Genomic DNA, 16,866 nt, shown 5'->3' on the forward strand with positions numbered 1-16,866 from the left:
CCCATTTTTGAATTGGGTTGTTTTTTGTTGTTGAGTTCACAGTCATTTTGTAATATGGAATGGTTTCAGGAACACAACAGGTCTCCAGAGTTTAGAATGGTATGAAAATTCTAGGGGCCTTTGGAAAAGGGGCAGGAAGAGGTAAGGATGTTAAAGAAAGTTTTTAAAGAATTTTTAAAAAGTCTTTAGAAAAAAGTATACTTTCAGGATTCTGAGCTCATTTTTTTATTGTCATTTGGCAACCTTATGGGTTAAATAAGCATTGGTGGGCTACCTTAGAACCTAACCACTATTTATTTTAAATAGGTATGCTTGTTGCTTATCTATTTTTTAAAAAATTATTTATTTTTGGCTGCGTTGGGTCTTCGTTGCTGCGCGCGGGTTTTCTCTAGTTGCGGCGAGCAGGGGCCGCTCTTCGTTGCGGTGCGCGGGCTTCTCATTGCCGTGGCTTCTCTTGTTGCGGAGCACGGGCTCTAGGCGCACGGGCTTCCGTAGTTGTGGTACGCGGGTTCAGCAGTTGTGGCTCATGGGCTCTAAGAGTGCAGGCTCAGTAGTCATGGCGCACGGGCTTAGTTGCTCCACGGCACGTGGGATCTTCCCGGACCAGGGCTCGAACTCATGTCCCCTGCACTGGCAGGTGGATTCTTAACCACTGCACCACCAGGGAAGCCCCCTAACCACTGTTTAAAAACACTACTTATAAAAAATTCTGTCCTATAATATTCTAATTTAAAAAACTTTGGTATATAATTCATATATATGTTGATGACTATATATGAAAACCTAAATTTGGAAAGTAAGTTGGTTGTACTAATGGATTACAGAAATAATTATTTATATACAATGACTTTAATTGGGAATTTAATATTTTTCTATTACCAGAAGTTGATTTACATGAATCATTTGTGGGATGCCACTATGAGAAAATATACGTGATACAGAGGTATAGAACTGATACATGATATAATTGATAGAAACATGAAAACAAGCCTGTAATCTACAGATATAGACAAAGGTTGCAGAAAAGGAAGGATTACACTGAAATGTGCTGTTAATTGAAGCAGCTAGAAAAAACAGTTATTACCGACCACTGGTAATAGGTAAATAACCTCTAAGAATAATATCCAGTTTAAATGACATAAATTTTATTATTTTAAAAGAAACTTATTTTATGTATTGAAAATGGATAAACTGTTGGATTTTGAATTTTTGGTAAAATGTTATAACACCTAGGTGAGACAAATAGCTAATATTATAGGTGTAAAATGTAATTTACATACTTTAGAATAAGTATGATGTTATTTTAAAGTATATCTAGGATTATTTTCAATGTTCCACACGCTATATTCTCTGTAAATAATTAATAATTAACAAAACATACCATTCTCTAAAAACAAAACAACAAAATCTTTCTTTAAGCTGAAACTAAAGATGAGCTTTCCATTTCTTCTCAGGATCCATGCTGCTAACTGTGGAAAGAAAATTATAGAGTAAAAATTTAACAAAAGATGAGCAAATCACTAGATTTTAAGTTATCTTGTAACTAGAAAAAGCATTAATTCCTAAAATAATTTTGTTGCTCAATATAAAGTTGGGGTTTTTCTTGGGGGGCTACATATAAAGATGTTGCTGAAGCTTCTACACAAAGTCCAACTTTGCACCTCTTGCTTTTTAAGGATCAAACTTCTAAGATTATTAATTTGACAGATTAACACTAGGGAACAATTATAGAATTACTGCTTTAATATCTTTGAGTGTGCTACCTTTACTGCTGCTAGACCTTTGGCTGTTCCCAAATCTTCTCTCGATACATGTAAAATTCTTCATGGTCGTGTGGGCTGGGAGAGGAGAAGCTCTCTTCCCGCTACATGCCCGTGACTGTCATTCTGGTGGGTGAGGACTAGGAACCCCCATGCGAGATTCTTACTCCTGTGGAAGCTTTTGTTCCTAACTTGTGATCCCCTGGCCTTTTGCTACTGACCCTTCCTAGTGACTGTCTCTCCAACTTATAGTGACATTCAAGGGAGAACTCTGGTGGGTGGTGTTTTTCCTCAAAGGAAACTAGTTCATTTGTTAACAAATATTTTAAGTGCTGGTAATAAAAGAACTAAAATTTGGAAGAATACTTACATATTTTTCCTTCCTTTTCTAATTTTTTCAAATGAAGCAAGGTGTTATGTTCGGCCATTTTATGTAAATGCTCAGGAGTAGCCTAAAAGAAAAATGAGAGTGAAAGTAAAGCATTTCTTTTTTAAAAAAGAACAGAGTTAATCTTTTTGAAACTTTTAAAGAAAAAAGACAAAAGAATACAGTCTTAATTCAAATACAGTTTTATAGAGTAATAATCAACACTGTTTCATCTTGTATATGTCTTGCTTTGAGTCACTATATTATTAGAAATATACTTACAGGCAAAACAGACTGTAAGCTCCATAAAGACAGTACAGTAGCAGCATCTGTTCACTACTGAATACCCAGTGCTTAGCAAAATGGCACATAGTGGGAACTCAATATTTTATAAATGAATGAATAAGTAAACATAAAAATTATTCTAGGTAGTTTTGATGACTCTACAGACAGTTGGCCCCATGGTCTATTTATTAGGTTACATGATAATGTCTTTGCACATTTTTATTAGAATTATGTATGTTTCAACCTTAAAACTTACAATTTTTCCTTTATTTTTGTCAAGCTAGTAATGTAATATTGACAACTATTATCTGAATGGTAAACAAAATAAATATTCCTTTTATTCTTTTTTCTAATGTATATATTTTTAATTTTATTGAAGTGTATACTTGATATACAATATTAAAGTATAATATGGTGCTTCACAATTCTTAAAGGTTATACTCCATTTAGTTATTATAAGATATTGGCTTTATTCCGTGTGTTGTACAATATATTTATCTTCGTAGCTTATTTTATACATAACAGTTTATACCTCTTAATCCCCTACCCTTTTATTGCTCCTCCCCTTTCCCTCTCCCCACCGGTAACCACTAATTTGTTCTCTATAGCTGTGAGTCTGTTTCTTTTTTTGTTATATTCACTAGTTTGTTGTATTTTTTAGACTCCACATTACAAGTGGGAACATACAGTATTTGTCTCCTTATATTCTTTAAATAAGAATTTTCCTGAAGTCAAGCTTCTTGACTAAATTTACTATCTCCATTTTTCAGCTCCCTGAAAATGTTTTGCAAAGATCATTGAATTATATTTTAATCAAAATTCAAAGAATTCTTTTCAGTCCTCATTTTACCTGAAATCAGCTGGCTAGCCTCTCCGTTTGGAAGAACTCTTCTCTTTTCCCTTGGTTATTCTACCTCTTATGATTTCGTCTTCATCCTGGATATTCTTCCCCGATTTCTCTTCAATACTGATGTTCATGATGAATTGTATCATTGACTCTCTTCTCTTTTTACTTGATCAACTTGTCACCGCAACATCATGTGTTAATGATTCCCAAGCAGAAACCTCCAACCCCAAACTCCCTGAAGCTCCAGTACCATATATTATATCCACCAGTGTGATTTTCTAGGTCTAATTATGTGACTCCCTGCCTAAGATCCTTGGGTGGTCATTCCCAGCTTATTGGCTGAAGCCCAAATTTTTTTAGCATGGCAACCAAGGGCTTCCCCTGACCTGCCATGCCTGCCTTTCTTGCCTCATTTCCTGGGACCCCCTCCCTGCGCATCTGCAATATACATTCTGGGCTCCAGTCAGATGTGTTTTCTTTGTGGGTTTTCAAACACACACGATGCTTTTGTGACTCCCAGTGTTTGAACACATCTTTCCTTCTGTCCAGAATGACTTCTCTTCTCCTGTACTCTGGCCTTACTCCTTCTTCAAGATCCGATTCAATAATTAAGTTTCTGAAGCTTTTCTGGACAAGCCTCATTACCCTGCATCTTCACCAGGCAGAAGTGACTCCTCTTTCCTTTATGCCCTGACGTACTGTGTATGGGCCTTGTGGGAAGCTTGGTGTGACAGAAAAACACAAGACTTAAGTGTCTGACTTCTGACATTTGAGTGTGTGACATGTGCTAGTTTTGTGCCCTTGGAAAACTTACTTAGCTCACACATTTTGAGTCTATTTTTAATCTGTTAAGTTGGAATAACAGTATCTTTATGCAGTGAAAATTCAAGGTACTTGAAATTAAGTACTTCAAATTACAATTGTAAATGTGAAGCATTTAGTACAGTGTCTAACACATAATAATGTGCTCAAAAATGGGAGCTATTATGATACAGCCAGAATTACAAGAATCTGTTTAACATGTCTGTCTTTGCTAAACTATGAGTCCTTTGAGGGCAGGGATCTGTAGTCATCTCTGTGTCTCTGCACCTAGTCCAGTGTGTGGCACATGAAGGCATTCAGTAAACATCTGTGGAATGAATAAATGTCTCTGCAATACTAATGCTGTTCTATATGTGACAGGTGCTTCACACATGTGTGCAGTGAACACATCTCTGAACACATCTCTGAATGCAGAACCAGCATTTCTGAGGCCTGCATAGTCACTGGATGACCCATCTGTGAGGGTTATCAGAGAGTTCTGCTGTCTGTACTTGGGTTAGAAAAAACTACCCATGTTTCAATGTATAGTCTAGAGTGGCTAACCTTTACTATTATGAGGAAATGAACTCTTTTGCAGAATTTAAACATTTACATTGCCCTTTTGCTCCTGGCACTTTTTATTGTCAGCCCTTTTAATCATTCATTCCTCCCTTTTAAAACAAAGCACATGGAGATACCTGGTTTTTGGTAAATTAGGCCCATGGGACATTATGGGCCTTTACTAATTGAAACTGGCCCAGGTTCCTTTTCAAGCTCATCTTTAGTTATACTCTCAGGTATCTTATGGCCATACAGGTTATGGTAGTGGGAGTTTTAAAACCCAGATAATCTTATTCCATTCTTAACCCCGAAGCAGGTATCTAATAAACATTTGCTGAAAAACTGAATTATACTGAAGGATTGCCACCCAGTGCTGTCATACAGTGATGTGCTCAGAGGCCACCGAGTGAGGGGCCCTCTCTATACGAAGTGACTCTACTCATGCTCTTCTTCATGGCCTTTCTCCTTTTAATCTATTGTTAGCATTGCTACTACTTCTCACTGCTATTATCCCAGTAGCTGTCTCTAGCAGATCGCCCCTTACTTGCTGCCGGTCAGGACACCAGATCATCAAGATGGCTAGAATAATACACAAACCATAACAAAGATTAACTGCCAGGCTGTTGGCGATGGTCTCCCCTACAGAGTGGAGTATAAAAGGCTTAATAATGGCTCAGGATGGTTATTTTTGTTCTGTGGGCCAGTGTTTGTCTAACTTCTGTGTTCTAGAAAGTTGAGATTGATGGTCTCAAATCCATACGAGTGACATTACTTAAAAAATTAACAGACTCATTCTGCTCTGGGATGTGATGAGTTTACCACATCTATCGTCTACTGAATAGATTCTTCTATTAAAACTGTGGCTTTGAACAAAGAAGATAAATGAAAATTACCTTGTAAATAACTTTTACAAGATCCATTGCTGTGAATGACTTTTCAAAGTTCTCATGAAATAATGTAAGAATTTGCTGTTCTCGGATATTTCTGTGAGAAATGTATTGTAGAATTTTAGCTTCGGCATTATGGATTACTGGGCCATGTCCTGCATCAGAATAATTACAAAAATGATTTCAACCAGATAAAAAATTTTAAGTACAACTGAAGTTAATTTACTCTATTTAAAAATATTTCATATAGTATATTGAAAAGGCATACTAAATACACGACAAATAAGAATTATCTGGAAAACTATACAGGTAATAAGAGATTTAAAAATTACATGTAAGGCCAAAAAACATTAGAGAATTATATCAAAATCTATATAAGATATTATTATGTTCATTAAAAGTTAGAAAATAAAAATTTAACAATAAAAATACAGCAATAAAAACAGTAACCACAACAGTATCAACAGGTAATATTTACAGAGTGTTCATTATTTGCCAGACATTGCTCTAAATGCTTAATATACATTATTCTTACAAGAATCCCATGAAGTAGGTATTGATACTTTTATTATCCTCTTTGTACAGCAGAAACTGAGGCATAGGGAGGGTAAATAATCTGCCTACAGTTCCACAGCTGAGAAGGGGTGGAGCTGGGATTCTGATTCAGGAGCTTTTAACCACGCTGTGCTCTTAACCACTATGCTTATCAAAGATTGAAAAGGGGAATGTAAAAGGTAGCTTCATGTAAGTGACCAAGAGCTATTAAAAATTCACTAGAACCACAGGAGAACTTTAAGAATCTTATGTATAGGCTAGCAATTCAGAAATGTTGATAACCCGGATAAAGTTATATTGGAATTTACTCGCTCCTTAAGACAGTGAAAATGAATATATTACACAAATCTGCAAGAGGGTTGAGAACAAAATACCAGAAGCAGACAAACCTGTTAGGTAAAGAGCACGGGCTTTAGGATACCGACCATCATTTACTAGCTGTGTGGCTGGGATAGTCTATGAATCTCCGAGTTTGTTTCTTCAGCTACCTGCTTCTCTGGGTTTTTGTGAGGACAGCTCTGTGAGGGTCCCTGCACAGTACCTGGCAGGTAGGGTAGCGGCTTTAATATATGGTAGCTATGGCTACAGACCATCACTGACATATGAGCTCCTGCTGTGCCAGTAAGCCAGTTCACTGGATTCACTAAAGCCAACACTCCAAGAACCTGCACCCGGCAGGCTCTCATTAGCTTTGCTCCAATGTGGGTGCATCAAATGTCTACTGTCTTCTCTTACAAAATAGCTGTCATCCTCCACTCCTTTTATGTCACAATATTAATCCAAATGCCCAGCCTCACTGTATGTTTCCTATCCCCTCAGCAGTGGGAACTCATGAGAGAATATGAAGGTACTGAAGACACTGTATTTACAGATCTTTCCATGGCTCTTTGGTTAGGAACAAGTTGGAAGGACTTAAAAAATTAAGTAATCGAGTCTCTCTTTCCTTCTGGGGGCCTCTTGTTGGGTACTGTATCTTTCTTAGCTTTTAGGATGGAGGAGAGATTCGTATTGTAAAGCATGGCAGTGATAGCTAATATACTAACAACAGGTTTCTTTTTCTGGAGAACGGAAATAAATACACAATTTTACAGTTGATATAGAAGCTATTGATATTTCCATATAGTGATTTAAAAAACTAAAGCTCAGACATCAAATGTTACCCAAGGCTGGTTACATGGCTAAAATGTAGTCTACAACAGAAATCAAGTTAACAAAACTGAAGATAGCTTACAGAATGAAAAAAATTTTCTTGTTCCAGTAAGTTTATTTCATTTGTTTAATAGTTCTATTAATAGCTATGCAGATGTTCAAAAATAACCCTCATATCTTTTAAAAAAGTTATTAATACAACTCTCGGTCTTCTTTTTAATTGTATTGCTAGACAAGACTTAGGGGTGTAATTTAGAAAGAAGAAATTTATATGTATCTCTTCAAGGCTGAAACCACAAAGAACACACACAGACAAACCAAAATGAATCTTCCTCATCATTTGACACAAATGGTTTGCTAGATTAATAATATTACCCACCTGGATATATAACTTTAGCTTTGATTTTTAATAACTCTTTTAGGGAGCTCATATAATCATAGAGGTCTTCAAATATGGTTGTTCCTTCCCCTAGGATGCAATCTCCAGAAAAGAGAGCATTTTCCTCTTCTAAAAGTAGGGCCATATGATCATCAGTGTGGCCAGGTGTGTATATAACTCTGGTTGAAAGAAGAAAGAAGAAATAGTAACAATTATGAACTCTTAGGCTTAGAAGAAATTTTGAGAAGTAAATTATTTTCTGTCTTTATCTCTGGACAAGACACGAATAAATGATGTCAGTAAGTTTTTTAAATAGCTCCTTTTTCTCTTGTGGCCCACTGCAAATTATCATCAGAAAATTCTCTCCTTTAGCTAAATCAAATTTCTCACTCTGAAGTGCAAATTTAATACTTTTGCCACGTCTTCTTTCTTATTTTGTAAGTAAAAAGTACTGATTACAACAAGTTTGGAAAACAGAAAAGGAAAGTACTTGAAGGAGATAAAAATCACCAATCATTCCACTACTCAGATAGTGCTCTTATTATTTAAGAACACATTTTTTTCAAATCTATATATGTATGTATATATGTGTATATACATACACACACACTTTATGGTAAGACTATGAGAAGAAAGTGCTTTCATATGTTGCTGGTGGGAGTGAAAAAATGGTATAGCCCATATGGAGGGGAATCTGGCATTTTCTAGCAAAATTACGTATGCATTAATCCTCTGACCTATCAATCCCACTGCTAAAATTTACCCTGAAAAATACACCTTTACAAATACAAAAAAATACATACAACTTATTCATTACATTATTTGTAATGACAAAATATTAGGAACAACCCAGATGTCCACCCATAGGGCACTATGGATAAAGTATGGTACATCCACACAATGGAATACTATGCAGCCATCAAAGAGAATGAAAAGATCTCTATGAATTGAGATGAAGTAATTTCCAGAATATACTGTCAAGTGATAAAAAGCAAAACACAAAAGAGTGTTCATAGTATGCTCTTTTGTATCAGAAAGATGGGGAAATAAAAACATGTATGTATAGAATTCCTTATATTTGGAAAAAGAAAGTCAGGGAGGATAAATAAAAACGTATGAATATAGCTGCCTATACGGGGTAGGCAGGTGGGGTGTAGGGAATAGAGATGCAAGCAAGACTTCCCTGATTAGAACTTTTAAAAAGTTTTAACTTTTAAGCTATGTAAATTTTTTATATTCTAAACATAAAATTAAATAAAAAGAAAAATAAAACCTTAACACTGAATACAAAAAGAAGTGTTTATCTTACTGTATACTAAATAACATAGCCATAGTAATAAATTAATTCAAATAAGTTTTAAATACAACACTAAAATAATAAATAAATAAATACAACACTAAGACATCCTTAATAGAATATATCTTAAGATTAACAAAGTTGCAAAGGTATCTTGAACTTTATTTAATAGGCTTATTGTTGGCAGTGTTATTGATTATTGTGTTTCTGAAATGAATCTGTTCACTGTATGACAGTACAGGCAAGTAAATAAATTGATGTGGAGAACCAAGGTTTTCACCGTGGGATAAGGGAAAAATATATATGAAATGATGGAATTAAGGTTTTGGGTTTTGTTTTTTTTTTAACATCTTTATTGGAGTATAATTGCTTTACAATGGTGTGTTAGTTTCTGCTTTATAACAAAGTGAATCAGTTATACATATATATATGTCCCCATATCTCTTCCCTCTTGCGTCTCCCTCCCTTGGGTTGTTTTTTATTTGAATTGAGGAATCATGAATTCATCATTTCATTTTTTTTCTAGCTCTGTCTATAATGAGGCCCAGAAGCAATGATACTCCAATAGTAATGAGCTCACCTCACACTCAGTTCTTTGTTTCTAAATACCATTTCCCACTCTAAGGAACCAGGGCTTCCTACAGACATAGCTGGCTTCAGGTCTTAGGCAGGGAAAGTAAAATGTGACATCGAGACACTCTGTGTCAGATAGTAAGGAAGTGCTCAAAGATTAAGGGAGCTACGTCTAAAGGACAAAGAAGCACTGAATTTAAAAAATACGTATAAGTTTGGAGTAATAACTCAAGAAAGGAGGAGAGAATCTCTTCTTTAAGAGGAATGTCAGCAAATAAAGAAAAAAAAAGAAAGTGGAAGAAATAATAGAATAAAAGTCACAGTTTTGCCACCTTCAGTGTATTAATTGATTAAGGCAAGTATCATCAATAGATGCTAAAACCACCGGATGGAAGATTGTTGGGAAGCAGGACATTCACAAAATCTCAAATAATCAGATTACGAATTTTAAGGGGAAAGTAACCTTAACCATGAAGAGAGCTGGGGTCATCATGTCAACCAAGCGACCAAACTTCATACCATCAGCAGTGGGACAAGCTGACATTAGGTACGTCCCCACTGCCCACAACTACCCATCTGTTCTGTCTCTCTGCGTTTGGTTTTTACAGATTCCACGTGTGAGATCATACAGTATTTGTCTTTCTCGGTCTGACTTATTTCACTTAGCGTTAAGGCCCTTGTCAAGATCTGCCCATGTTGTTGCAAATGGCAGGATTTCCTTCTTTTTTATGGCTCAATAATATTCATATATATTACATATATGTACACACCACAACTTTTTTTTTTTTTAATATTTATTTATTTTGGCTGTGCGGGGTCTTAGTTGCAGCACACGGAATCTTCGTTGTGACATGCGGACTCCTTAGTTGCAGCATGCATGCGGGATCTCGTTGCCTGACCAGGGATCAAACCCGGGCGCCCTACACTGGGAGCACAGAGTCTTACCCACTGGACCACCATTCATCTGTCAGTAGACACTGAGGTTGTTTCCATGTCTTGGCTATTATAAATAGTACTGTGATGAACACGGGGTACAGATATCCCTTCAACATAATGATTTCGTTTCCTCTGGATATGTACCCGGAATTGGAGTTACTGGATCATATGCTTTTAAGGATATATATTTTTGGATTCTTTGCATATTTATATCTTAAAAACAAAACTGTCATGTTAATACCTGATTTTTGAATTTTTTGCTTACTATATTGTATTTTCCTACATCATTAAATATTTTTCTAAAACATGATTTTTAATGATTGCATAGTATTTCACTATATGCATGAATCACAATTCATTTAGTTTCCTATTGTGGGCAGTTTTCCTCCATCAGTAACACTGAATGAGCATCCTTAAAAATGGTGCTTTTGTTATTTTTTGATTTGGTCTCAGAGTTTTTTTTAACAGAGTAGTTTTCCTATTTACATTGCCCTTCTCTCCTTCCCCCATAATGAATATGTCTTACTCACTTCAGTCATTAACATTCATGATTTCTGGTTTTTTGACTTCCTTGCTGTTACTTTAGGTTATATGGACTGCATTTTCTTTCGTCTTTTTTTTTTTCTAGTGATTTGTAAGATACATACACTTAAGTAGATGTAAGAAAACTGGGCAAATTAACTTCTCTTAATGTCAGTTTTTCATTGAAATGTGAATACATGTGTCTTAAAGGACTGCTGGGAGATTCAAGACAAGCATTTAAGTGCTTAGCATAGTATATGGCACAAAGTTACATGCTTAATAAATGGTAAATATTTTATTTTAGTAGTGGTTATCTAAAAGTTTAAAAGAAACATTATTTTTTCTTTCTTGTTAAAAATTTTAAGAACAAAGCAGGGGCTTCGCTGGTGGCACACTGGTTAAGAATCTGCCTGCCAATGCAGGGGACATGGGTTTGAGCCCTGGTCCGGGAAGATCCCACATGCCGTGGAGCAACTAAGCCCGTGCACCACAACTACTGAGCCTGTACTCTAGAGCCCGCGAGCCACAACTACTGAAGCCCGTGCGCCTAGAGCCCGTGCTCCACAACAAGAGAAGCCATCGCAGTGAGACGCCTGAGCATCGCAACGAAGAGTAGCCCCCGCTCGCTGCAACTAGAGAAAGCCCGCGCACAGCAACAAAGACCCAATGCAGCCAAAAATAAATAAATGAAATAAATTTACATATAAAAAAAAGAACAAAGCGGTTTTCATTGATTTCATCCTATATAAGATAAAAAATTTAACATACTTTTATTTCCTTTGTCCTCTCCTCCAACTTTCAGTTTTTGTTGATAAATAAAACTATGATAATAAATACTTTTAAAGCATGACAAATATTTTTATTTCAATAATTCCTATTTATATTTACATGAAGTTTTTTTTTGTTTTTTTTTCTTCGCCCGCGCCGTGCAGCATGTGGGATCTTAGTCCCCCAAGCAGGGATTGAACCTGTGCCCCTGCAGTGGAAGCCCAGAGTCTTAACTACTGGACCGCCAGGGAATTTCCTACATGAAGGTTTATGACTATACCAATAATAAGCCAGATAAAGAACTAAGTCTAGGGGGCTTCCCTGGTGGCACAGTGGTTAAGAATCCGCCAGCCAATGCAGGGGACACAGGTTCGAGCCCTGGTCGGGGAAGATCCCACATGCCGTGGAGCAACTAAGCCTGTGTGCCACAACTACTGAGCCTGTGCCCTAGAGCCTGCAAGCCACAACTACTGAGCCCACGTGCCACAACTACTGAAGCCCTCGTGCCTAGAGCCCATACTCTGAAACAAGAGAAGCCACCGCAATGAGAAGCCGACGCACCACAACGAAGAGTAGCCCCCGCTCGCCGCAACTAAAAGAAAGCCTGTGTGCAGCAACGAGGACCCAACACAGCCAAAAAAATAAAAATAAAAATAAAAAAAAAAAGAAAAAGAACTAAGTCTAAGTAATTTGTTCTGCAGAGCTCTTGATTTCTCAGCCACATATGGACAACCCTCTGTACTGGTCATTTTTTTCTGTTATTACTCCTATACTTTGAATTTTACTTCTATTATTGCAGGTTTCACAGTGTTTTCTTGTTTGTTTACCATTCTACCTCATAAGGCTATGAACTCCTAAAAGGCAGGACTCCTGTCGTATTCTCATCTTTGTATTCCCAGTGCTTAATACTTAGTAGTAGCTAATATTAATATATTGCTTTCCACATGCCAGGCACTGACTTCAGGGATTTACAGGCATTACACACTTAATCCTTCTACTAGTATGGGGTGGGTAGCATTAATGTCTCCATTTCACATTCTTTTTACATTCTAGATAATCGAATCACAGGAGATAGCAATAAATGTCTGATGGAATAAGGTTTAAATTATATTTTATTTACTTTGAGAGGTTAATTATCCTTCTCTTTGCCGATTCTAAATAGTATTGGATTTTTATGTGCTTGGAATACTTTAAATAAATTTTCTCAATGATGGATTTTTTGGGGGGAAGACAGGGCAAATATAATTGCATGTTTGGATTCACTATTTAGGAATTGAAAGTGTGTTTCTGGTTAAAGACTGGATTGAACACCTGCATCTTTTGTTTTCCTCCTAAAACATCAATAAAATTACCATAAAGGGATATTTGAAAAACGGCATAAATCCACAGGGGTGAGGAGAATGGACCATATCAACACAATTTTAGAAGCTAGAAAAAAGACAGATGAGTGAGAAGTGACTTATCAGACATGAAAATACTGAAGTCTACACTGGCAGTGGTGAAAGCTGAGACCCAACCAGATTTACACTGCAGAATTCTCCAGTCTCAGGACGTGGGGCACCAGGAATGCAGAAGCAGAGGGTGAAGTGGAGAGCGGAGGCCAAAACAAGGATTGGTTGAGAGTGTATCTAACAAACGTTCAGATCTTTAGATTCTCTTCCCGTTTTGAGCACCTTGACAAGCACCCCAACCCCACTAAGGGAAAAAACTGGAGATTTAATCTTTGAAGAGGGTAAAACACAGGCACAGATAGAGGTAGTGGCATCATCCTGAAAACAGGAAGACTGTGTGAATATACGCAGATCCCCAAGCCTTCTTTCCACACTTAGCTCCTGTAATGCTGGCAGCCAGGCCTTTATCCAACATGAAGATTAGAAGAGTCTTTTCTGGGAATTTTACCAGCTCAGGAAGAAAGACTCTAAGATTCCAATGTTGGAGGTTCCCCAACTAAACAATTCATCTAGATGACCCTACAGTAAGGCTCACAACCTACAGAAGCCCTCCTCACATTTTCAGAGCTCCCAAATAGCTCTGAGGTCTCCCTTAGAAGACATCAGTAAATACCACATCACTATGCATCTGAAGAAAGCCTTTCACACTGAGGAGAGAAAATAAAAACAAACTAGTTTGTAGGCCACAAATTATAAGGAAGAAAATTTCCAAAAACCCCCACAAACCTCCCCTCAATAGCCCCAAGAAAAACAGCCCCACAAAAAACTGTAATGGCCTCAGAGAGATAAGAAGTTGCAACTATGAAACAAGAAAGGATAGTATGAAAGGAGCATTTAGGGGGCAAAAAGAGCTCCTGAAAGTTAAAAATGTGAGAAGAAGAATGAAAAAATAGGATTAGGAGATAAAGCTGATAAAAACCTCCCAGAAAGTACAGCAAACAGGCAAAAAGATAGAAAATAGGAGAAAAAAAATTTAAAGGACGAGTCTAAGAGTTCTAACAAAATAATAGGGGTTTTAGTAAATGAAACAGAACAAAACAGGTGAGAGAAGATATCAATGAGCAACTGTATTTTTCTGCCCAACAAAGCCATACCATTAAAGGTAATTCTGTGCGCCTCTCTTCCTCAAGACCTTGATAAGCCTACCTAATGATCCAAATGTATTTTCAAGTTTGGTTTTTATTTAAAAAAATTAAAAAAATTTTTTTGGCTGTGCCATGCGGCATGTGGGATCCTAGTTCCCTGACCAGGGATTGAACCTGCGTCCCCTGCATTGGCAGTGAAGAGTGTTAACCGCTGGACCGCCAGGGAAGTCCCTCAAATTTGGTTTTTAGATTCTGGAAGTCATAATGATAAGTAAACCTTCAACAAGGTAAGTGAGATTACGTAACTTTTTAAAGCCTACTCTTGTATTAAAAAGAGAATCCATAAAAAGTACACAAATAAGCTTAAATTATATGCATTAAGCTTAACTCACAGGACCATATTACTAGTAAGCAGCAATAAAGCTTCACTAAAAAGATGTGTAATTATCATTAGCAACTAAAGGCTCTCAGTATTTTCACGGGCTAACTCTAACAAACATTTAAAAGTCAGATAATTTCACTACAATCTACCCCAGAGCATAGAAAAAGAAGGAAAATGTATGACTCCCAAAACTGATAAAGGCTGCACAAAAAAACTACCACCCAATCTCACTAATGAATATTGTTATAAAAATATTAACTAAAATATTAACAAATAGAATTCAAAAGCAAACTTAAAAATAATAACATCATGACCAAATAAAGTTTATTCAAAAAATGCAAGGGTGTTTCAATATTATAAGATCCCTGAAAATAATAATAAAGCTATGGAGAAAGCTGGTAAGATCATCTCCCTAGACACTGCAAAGACATTTGACAAAATTCAACTCTTAAATAACAGCATGTAAGAAAACTGAGGGCTTCCCTGGTGGTGCAGTGGTTAAGAATCCGCTTGCCAATGCAGGGGACACAGATTCGAGCCCTGGTCCGGGAAGATCCCACATGCCGCAGATCAACTAAGCCCGTGCGCCACAACTACTGAGCCTGCACTCTAGAGCCTGCGAGCCACAACTACTGAGCCCACGTGCCACAACTACTGAAGTCTGCACGCCTACAGCCTGTGCTCCACAGCAAGAGAAGCCACCGCAATGAGGAGCCCACACACCACAATGAAGAGTAGCCCCTGCTCACCACAACTAGAGGAAGCCCGTGCGCAGCAACGAAGACCCAATGCAGCCAAAAATAAAATAAAAATAAATAAATCTATTAAAAAAAATTGAAATGACTACAACTTAGAAGGTTTCTCCTTTGCCAAAAAAATCAAATCCTTTAATATTAAATATTGAAATGTAAAGTCTTTTAAAAATCTGCCAAAAATGTAATAGATATAAGGTACAAAAACATAAGACACTAGTGTAATGGGAACAATTATTCTTGAGAGGCATTAAGAACTGACATTAAGAACTATTATGCTAGGGAGGGAGATGCAAGAGGGAAGAGATATGGCAACATATGTATATGTGTAACTGATTCACTTTGTTGTAAAGCAGAAGCTAGCACACCATTGTAAAGCAATTATACTTCAATAAAGATGTTTAAAAAAAAGGAAAAAAAAAAAAAGAACTATTATGCTTTTGTGGTTTCTAAGTGTATGCTTTATATATTGCAGACAATTACGATTTTATAGTTGCTCCAAGGGCAAATATTAAAGAGATGTTAGAAATCATCTCTTGTCTGATTTAACCTGCTGCAACCTGTTAATGAAAGTATTCGATGTTATATGAAAATGATTCCAGGAAGTATAGTTCCAGCAACTATAAAAATATGTGAAGACAATCTACAGAATGGGAAAAAATTTTGCAAAGCATGTATCTGATAAGGAGTTACGGTCCAAAATATATAAAGAACTCATACAACTCAATAGCAAAAAAACCCCCCAATTTAAAAAATGACCAAAGACCTGAACAGACATTTTTCCGATGAAGATACATGAAAGACCAACAGGGACATGAAAAGATGCTCAACATTACTAGCCACCAGGGAAATGCAAATTACTGGGTTGGGCAAAAAGTTCGTTAGTTTTTTCCATAAGATAGCACTAGTAGCACTTAGTTGTCTTTAACTTCATTCAAAACAATTTTGTTAGACTGTATTGTGATAGCTGTCATAGCAGCATGCATTAAGAAAAAACTTATCGAAATTGGTGAATTTTTGTGTAGCCATTTTAATATTGAAGATGGAAGAAAAAAAGCAACATTTTCGGCATATTATGCTTTACCATTTCAAGAAAGGTAAAAATGCAACTGAAACGCAAATAAAGATTTGTGCAGTGTATGGAGAAGGTGCTGTGACTGATCGAATGTGTCAAAAGCGGTTTGCGAAGTTTCGTGCTGGAGATTTCTCACTGGACGATGCTCCACAGCCGGGTAGACCAGTTGAAGTTGATAGCGATCAAATAGAGACATTAATTGAGAACAATCAACACTATACCACGCGGGAGATGGCTGACATACTCAAAATATCCAAATCAATCATTGAAAATCATTTGCACCAGCTTGGTTATGTTCATCGCTTTGATGTTTGGGTTCCACATATGTTAAGCGAAAAAAATTTCTTGACCGTATTTCTGCACACGATTCTCTACTGAAATGTAACGAAAACGTTCTGTTTTTAAAACAAATTGTGACAGGCGATGAAAAGCGG

The 16,866-nt window shown here is 36.6% G+C and overlaps 1 protein-coding gene across 1 annotated transcript in view; it reads right to left on the minus strand.

Annotated features, from left to right (window-relative positions):
- Positions 1–243: 243 nt before the first annotated feature.
- The window catches only part of LACTB2 (lactamase beta 2), a 32,708-nt gene continuing 16,085 nt past the window's right edge, over positions 244–16,866 (minus strand). Inside the window, exons 4-7 of the mRNA XM_061171702.1 lie at positions 7,592–7,770; positions 5,515–5,663; positions 2,131–2,212; positions 244–1,469 (exon numbers count right to left, since the gene is read on the minus strand). Of these exons, the coding sequence (XP_061027685.1) occupies positions 1,426–1,469; positions 2,131–2,212; positions 5,515–5,663; positions 7,592–7,770 (454 nt within the window). The 3' untranslated portion in view covers positions 244–1,425. The remainder of the gene's footprint in view (positions 1,470–2,130; positions 2,213–5,514; positions 5,664–7,591; positions 7,771–16,866) is intronic.

This window comes from Eubalaena glacialis, chromosome 17 (genome assembly GCF_028564815.1).
Source record: "Eubalaena glacialis isolate mEubGla1 chromosome 17, mEubGla1.1.hap2.+ XY, whole genome shotgun sequence".
NCBI lineage: Eukaryota > Metazoa > Chordata > Mammalia > Artiodactyla > Balaenidae > Eubalaena > Eubalaena glacialis.